Here is a 7808-nt window from a genome sequence, read left to right on the forward strand (position 1 = left end):
TTTTTTGTGGTATGTTAGTATATCTCTTTGGTTTCTGGTATCTGTTGTTCAAATCTAAAGGATCTTTGAATCAAAAACAAAGAAAAAGAAAATAATTTTGTGTTACTCACTTGACCTAGTGCCAAGCCAACTAAAACATCTTTTGTTCTGGAGACTAGCAGCACCCGAGGTCTAGGCCCAGGGTGGAGAAGGAAAAAGTTCGAACTTCCCAACCCTCTCCATCATCTGTTTTCCTTACTGCTTTGGAATTTCCGCAGTTATAACTCCTTTCTTCCCTAGACTGGTTCTAAGCTTCTGACAGCCCTGTATCCTTCCCAGACAGTGGGACCCAGACCCTCTGTCCTACCCATGTTAACTAAGAGATGATGTTCCCTCGACAATTAATATTTAAAATTGTTAATACCTGCTCAGGGAAGTTAAGGAAATTTTTAAAAAGAAACAAGTGTTTTTTCCTCTTTCTTTTCTAGTTCCTGTTAACTTGGCAGGCAGAGTCACAAAAGGCACTCTCTCACCTTCAGAGGACGGTCGCCCCACCCTCCTCTCATGTAGCAACTTGGTCACTTTTCCAAAAATAAAGGCAGGGATTAGGATTGGCTGTTCCCAGAACAACTGTTGAGGTTTATTAATACCAGTTCACCTCTAGGCCTGAACGTTAATTCTGCCACTATAATGCTAGATAAAACCATAACTCCAGGAAACTCTTTGTCTCCCACTGAAACGATGGCTTTCGGGTCCCCTGAGGTTTACCGGGTTCTGTTTGGGAAGATGCACACAAGCATGAGGGAACAGTGAGGCTTGTCAATAGGCTCCCTCACGGTGACACAGCAGCACGGACAGTGTGGAGTGCACATGGGAACAGCCTCTCAGCCTCTACTGCCTCATTTCTAAGGGTTTCAAAGCTGAGAATATTCTCTTCCGCTTCAGAAAGATCTTCCTCTCCCTTGACAAAAAGAAGGTGGGGTGAGGAGCCAAGATACTGATTTCTGTCCTATGATTTTGACTTCATTTCTTTTTCATAGATTTGGTCCCTGATGGTAAGGAAGAAGCCCTATCAGTTTTCAGTTTTCTCTCTCGGTGATCTAAAAAAAAAAAATCTAAACAAAAAGCGAAAACCAATTCTGCCAGACATAAATGTCATCTGCTTGTATTTATGTGGTTTGCTCTGCCCAATCGACCTTTCTGCCCAGGTTTAATGATGCCACTTAAAAAGCCATTCACATGTCCCCTCTCCTTTCTTAGCTCTCAAGCTGAAATTGATTTCCTTATTCAGCCCCCTTTTCCCTCTTCCGCCCGCTCTCAGCCCAGGCTCCTTCCCCAGCCCGATGACAGGGAAGTGCTATCACTGGGCAGTAGAATTTTTTTTTTTTTTGCCATGTCCATTAAGAAGTAGGGACGGTTCAGCAGTTAACAGATGCCACCTGCTTTTGGCTCGAGGAGAAGCATAAAATCAGCTCATCAGTTGAGGGCTGTGTCCTCGGTTGAGTGAAGGAACAGTGCTCCAGGCCAGCGGGGGAGGACTGAGTATGGAGAGTTGAGAGCAGAGGCTGCAGCTAAGACTCCTGGCTGTATTTTATTGTTGTTGCTGGCATCAGAGAAGATAATATAAGGATCTCCCGATAGCTCCTTACATCTGTGTTGGTATTAGGAGATGCGTCCTCTGTCCCGCCTGTGCCCACCTTCCCTAGCCCAGGGCGTTAGGCTCTGATTATGAGCTGCCTCTAGAAAAGCTGTAGATTTGATTATTTTTGTGGTGGCCCCTTGGATACATTGAGGAGTTTGAATAAAGTCAGTTGCAGTGTTGTTGGTAGAGGGTGGTAGAGTGCATAGGGCTGATAGGATGGGGAGCCAGGGAGCCCGAGCAGCTGTAGTAAAGGAGAGTTGTTAGGGATGCACAGGACACCACACTGTGATGTCCCATGGCCCTCTGCCAGCCACACTGATGAATGTGTTGCTCGCTTTGGAGCGGGGCATAGGAAGATGGCAGCCTATTGCACTAACTATTTGTGCTCTCTGACTTAATAAACCCTAGATAGTGGGATACACAAACTGGCCAGAGAAACGGATCAGATTGCTCTCTGAGACCTCCTGTCTTTTTTCTTTTACTGAACTATGACCAATACTACCTGAGCAAGCACTCTCCTTCCAGCATGGCTAGTACCCAGAGACTGTAGCATTTCCCATCGTAGAGGCAATGGCAGCCCCGAAGTACCAGACCATGAAAAGCACAGCATTGCAGCTTCTGAGCTGGTAATCCCGGTAATCCCATTTTTTTCACCACTATCCACTCCAGCTCAGCCCCAGCCAGAATACGGCCTGAAAGGTCAGAAGAAAACTATCACGCTGTGTAATCCCCTGTGTAGAACCAGAGCCCTCCCTGTTCCTCCCAATGGGGACTGTCCATCAAACTGCTTCTCCCTGACTCAACCTTCTTTTTCCACAAGGAAGATTGGACCTTTCCCTCCTCCACCTTGTCAGTAGAAAAAACTATCTGTAGCTACAGTACCAGAACCTCACAGTGGTATCCAGCTGTGCTATATTGGAATCTGCCAGTATAGCCTTCAGAAGGTTCTGGCCCTACCATCATCCTTCTGGCTACCCTCCTGTCTCAGTTTTCCTACCCTAGTCCCCTCCCTTTATCACCCTGTTATCCAGTGTAAGTATAAGGTAAACTCTACAAAGTACCAGTCCTATCTCAGCATCTCCAGGATAGAGTCCAAATATCCTTCCAGAATGCACCTCAGACTCTGCTCTCAACTCTTTGCTTAACGTCCGAGTTGTTAATAAACTGTCCTTTCTAGGGGGACAGTGACCAGGCTTGTTTGTTGTACACTCAGTGTGCAGTGGAAGGAGGAAGGACTGGTGCATAGCAATAAATGCTTGTTAAAGATGCTTCTTATTTCTTAGTGTTTTTCCGGCAATGTGGTTATATCTTAGCACCTCATGTCTACAAACTGTGCCCTCTACTGGAATGGTTCCTCCCTTCACCAGCTGGTGACCACAGAGTACTTTGTGGATCCACTTAGTGAAGCTGTGAGCATTCATCTTCTCCAGAGCAATTCAACTTTGCTGGCTTACCCTCAGTCCTTTCCAGAAAAACTTGCTTATATCAGCAGCCCTGGACCACACCCCAGACTAGAGCTCATGCTGTGTGCAGACATTTCAGCAGTCTGACCTGGGTATTTGGGAATACTCAGTTTTGACCAGTGGAGTGGTTTTTCTGCCTATCATAACAAACTGCCCCACCAGGTGAAGGGCAGGAGAATATTAGCATCTGGTCTCATCTCTCTTCCACTCAAACTTCCACTGGTTGGGGAGAGAGACTCTGAGGCCAGATCAGAAGCCGTCTCGATGCCTGGCAAGACACAGTTGGAGTGGCCCTGAAGCAAGTGGGTGGGTTTGCTGCTGGCTTTCCACTCAGAGTTAACTGTGCTCCCAGAATAGTTTGAATTCCCAACAACTGCTTTCTTTGTGCCACTCAGGAGTGTCACCTTCTGGACCAGGTGTGGTGGTCATGCAACTGAATGTCCCTAATGGACCTCAGACCCCCCAGAATCCATCTATGGTCCAGTGGAGTCACTGCAAATATTACAATGTGGACCAGCGAGGTCAGAAGCCTGGGGACCTGTATAGTCCTGAAGGTAATCCCCAGGTAAGTCCTTCACCCTTGTCTTAGGAAGAAACCTTATATCATTGCACACCTCATTTATAATTTCTCTGGATCTTCAGATGGAGAAACATGAGAATATCAAAGTGTATCCTCTTTCCAGGACATCAGACCATGCTTAGAGCATATTTAAAATGGAGAATCCTGGGATGAGTGTTGCTCAGTTATTGATCACAAGCCTTGTGCATATGCGATTCTGGGCTGGGGTAGATGGCATCTACAGGACAGTACCCAAGCTGGGCGGTAGTGGCGCACACCTTTAACACCAGTACTCAGGAGGTAGAGACAAGCGGATCTCTGTGTGTTTGAGGCCAGCCTGGTCTACAGAGTGAGTTTCAGGACAGCCAGAGCTACACAGAGAAACCTTGCCCCCCCCCAAAAAAAAAGCAAAACAAAAAGAATAATACCCAAAATTGACCTCTAGCCTTCACAGACATACATATATACATGTACATACACAAACATGTACATATATGTCAGGGACCCCACAAGCTTCACAGCCTGCAGGAAACGATCTGAGCAAGGTGAGGAATGAAACTCTAGTCAAAACCACTTTTTCAAGCGCTGGGTCAGAACGTCCAGAGTTTGACCTCAGGGTTTATTTTTCTTACAAAATTAAACACAGTAAAACTTAGGGAAGAGGTTTCTGCATGGCAGTTACCACAACAGAGATTTAGGTATAGCCGTGTGTAAACTCCCAGGCTGGGTAGCAAGCACCTGTGACCTTTACAATAAATAAGAGTGAGTTCTGTTGACTGATGAACAGTGCTCAGGGCAAGGACCTTAGGAGAAAGAGTCTGTAATGAGCATAAGGACAGGTTCTGCCGATGGGGGAGGCACATGGAGCCTTTTTAAAGGATGGTTAGAGTCACTGAGAGACAAGGTCCGGGGTGAGGGCCTAAACAGTGCTCAAGATATTGGGGATCTAGGAAGGCTGGCTCTGTAGAATAGCACAAGATCACCAGGGGGTCATACAGAACCCACTCCAGCCTTCCAGGTGATCAGACGTCAGTCATTTTCTTCTTTTGAAGAGTCTGGTTTCTCTAATGTTTTCTTTAAGCTGTGCCTCCTACACAGACAAAACAAGGGAGTGGTTTATCGAAAGTGGATACTAAGAATACAAACTTGGGCTGTCAGGCAGGTGAGTGCTTTGGTGCTTGCCCAGCACAGCTGAAGCCCTGGGTTTGATCTCTCATGCTAGAAATAAGGATAGTTATAGCATCACAAACTAGGGAACAGGAGGGTGCTTTGCACAGCAATCTGGCTTTGGGCAGTTGATACAAGACTCCTTGTTTCTTGAGAGTAGTAAATTGTGTGTTGGGACACACCAAGGTGAGTGTCCGTGTGAAAGAGAGAGGGAGGGAGTGACATGTGCTCTTCTCTTTCACAGGCCAACGCACAATTGGGCAACAGCCCCGTCACATCTCCTACCCAGTCTCCAGCACCCTCTCCTGTCACCAGCCTCAGCAACGTCTGCACTGGACTTGGTCCCCTGCCTGTCCTCACCCCATTCCCCCGGCCTGGGGGTCCTGCACAGGGTAGGGAGTTAGGTGGAGGTGGGCTGCTGTGGACCTTAGCACTCACTGTCCATCCCAGGGTAGCAGTGGGTGGGCAGCAGAGCTGCCACCACAGCAGAGGACACCTACCCCCCTGTAGCTCTCACAGGCGTTGCTCCAGCCTCCTGCACACACTGGCTGTTTGCTCCCAAGTGGAGAAAAGAGAGGAAAGAAATTCCCTTTCTACTGGAAAAGAATGCAGCCCAGCATCAGTGTTGGACCAGAGAGCTGGGGATGTGAGCTGCATCAGAACAGTGTGGGGCTGTCTGCTTCAGAGTTTCTAGGTGGGTGGTGTGCCTCAGGAGGCAGAGGCAGGAGGATCCCCAAATTTGAGTCCAGCTCGATCTACAAAGCAAGTTCCAGAATAGCTAGAACTGTTACACAGAGGAACCCTGTCTCAGGAAAGAAAGAAAAGAAGATATTTAAAAAAATTTTATTTTTTAGTTGGGCGATGGTGGTGCACGCCTTTAATCCCAGCACTCAGGAGGCAAAGGCAGGCGGATCTCTGTGAGTTCGAGGCCAGCCTGGTCTATAAGAGCTAGTTCCAGGACAGGCTCCAAAGCTGCAGAGAAATCCTGTCTTGAAAAACAAAACACAAATGAACAAAAAAAGTATTATTTATGTGTGTGCCTATGTGAGTTTATGTGTATCTTGAGCTAGAGTTACGGACAGTTGTGAGATACTGATGTGGGTGCTGGGAGCCCACCCATGTGCTCCACAGGAGCAGTACGTGTTCTTAGCTGGTGAACCATCTCTCCAGCTCCAAGATGAGTGATTCTTTAGAGGCAACACTGATTTTCAGTTAAAGCTCTGGGTTCCAGTTCCAGGACAAACTAGATTTGTGATGTTGAACAAGTTACTAAAACTTAGAAGTAGACCTTAATTTTCTCATCCATAAAATGGGGATAAACATGCATAAGATGGAAATAGTCTTGTTGCTTTTTGCTTTGTCTGTCACAAGTAATCTAAAAATAAGATGTTTAAAACTGAAATATTCCTAAATGAATCATTCTGTGAGTAGTAAGCTTCACGACACTCGGTTTGTCCCAGGCCTTGTGCAAGTGCTCTACACACCGTGTTCATTTAGCTGTTCAACAGCACCGAAGAGAGGAACCCAGCACCGCCATTTCCCGTTAGAGTCCGTGTGTTGGGCTGGCATCAGTTCTCACTCTGCACCGCCTCTCCCGTGGGCAGAAGCTTGAGTGCCTGGAGATGAGGGCAACTGTAGAGGAGATGAAGGCATTAGTAAGGCTCAAAGTTCTTCCTCAGCCATTTTTCTTTTCTTGAGACTCTCACTGTGCCGGGCTAGCCTCAGTCTCCCAAGTGCTAGAATAGCAGGCATGTACCATTACACCTGACTCCCTTGACCATTTCCCTAGGGTCTCTGATGGACAGAACTCCAGGTGAAGTGATCTAAAGCCCTACTAAGAGTTTTGGAAGAGACATAGCTCTTCGTTTTGTTTTGTTTTTTCTGAGACAGGGTCTTACTATGTAGCTATGGCTGTCCTGGAACTCTCCATGTAGACCAAGCAGATCTGCCTGCCTCTGCCGAGTGCTGGGATTAAAGGTGTGTGCTACCACATAGGGGTACAACTCTTAAATTAGTTACAGGTACTCCCATCATAGCAAAGGTAGGTAGAAACAATATGTATTGTTGCTATTTCTCACCAAAGCCCCTTGAAGTCTCATAATAGACATACCGTGAAACTCAAACTCCTAAAGCACCTGTTCTTACCCCTAGGTGATGGGCGCTATTCCCTATTGGGTCAGCCATTACAATACAATCTGTCCATCTGCCCTCCCTTGCTCCATGGCCAGTCAACTTACACCGTGCACCAGGTGAGCATATCCATCATCTTGGGGGCTTCAGACTCCCCTTCTCATCTGGGCCCCCATCTATGAGCCATCGGCTTCAACCAGTTGGGTGGACACAGGAGAAAACACAGTATGGACAAAGCAAAAGGAGTTTTCCCTGACTCCTGTGCTCATGGCTCCCACCTCAGGGCCAAGAGGGAGAGGCTTTATGTCTCCGTTGCCACTCCCTGGGGAGGTAGGGTCCTCAGGGGCAGACATTGGGACCCAAAGCGATGTGTTGTTCCCTTGGGATGAGAGTTGTGTTTGATGTTGAAGGGACAGAGCGGACTGAAGCACGGAAACCGAGGCAAGAGGCAAGCACTCAAGTCTGCCTCCACTGACCTGGGCACAGCAGATGTTGGTGAGTAGCCGGTCTTATTGCCACCCCAGTATAGTGGGAAAGCTGGCGTGGAGTGAGGGGAACTATGAGGGAATAGAGTCATCTTTGCCCACAAACTGTGTGAAGTGTGTCTTGAGGCTGAGCATCCTAGACACTGTCAGAGCGGTGATGGAGCAGCTGTGTCCTGATCTAGGACACCTCCCTTTGCTCACCCTAGACCGCAGGCCTTCCATGCCAGGCATACAAAGTCTTTGCAAAAGAGTCCACGTTCTGCAGCTGTTGCCTAAAGGAGGAGAGAAAGGGACGGGAAGTCTCTGTTGAGACCATGCTATGGAAGGGAGGGAACTGTTGTTGAGGCCATGCTATGGAAGGGAGGGGACTGTTGTTGAGACCA

At 47.6% G+C, this 7808-nt stretch overlaps 1 protein-coding gene across 15 annotated transcripts in view; it reads left to right on the top strand.

Annotated features, from left to right (window-relative positions):
• The window catches only part of R3hdm2 (R3H domain containing 2), a 119032-nt gene that overhangs the window by 109476 nt on the left and 1748 nt on the right, over positions 1 to 7808 (top strand). For 14 of the 15 annotated variants that reach the window (XM_026784610.1, XM_026784609.1, XM_026784616.1 and 11 more), the window contains 4 exons: positions 3480 to 3649; positions 5055 to 5202; positions 6962 to 7059; positions 7351 to 7435. In XM_026784610.1, the coding sequence (XP_026640411.1) occupies positions 3480 to 3649; positions 5055 to 5202; positions 6962 to 7059; positions 7351 to 7435 (501 nt within the window). The remainder of the gene's footprint in view (positions 1 to 3479; positions 3650 to 5054; positions 5203 to 6961; positions 7060 to 7350; positions 7436 to 7808) is intronic. The other variant, XM_026784613.1, reaches the window with a different exon arrangement.

This window comes from Microtus ochrogaster, chromosome 24 (assembly GCF_000317375.1).
Source record: "Microtus ochrogaster isolate Prairie Vole_2 chromosome 24, MicOch1.0, whole genome shotgun sequence".
Taxonomy (NCBI): Eukaryota; Metazoa; Chordata; class Mammalia; order Rodentia; family Cricetidae; genus Microtus; species Microtus ochrogaster.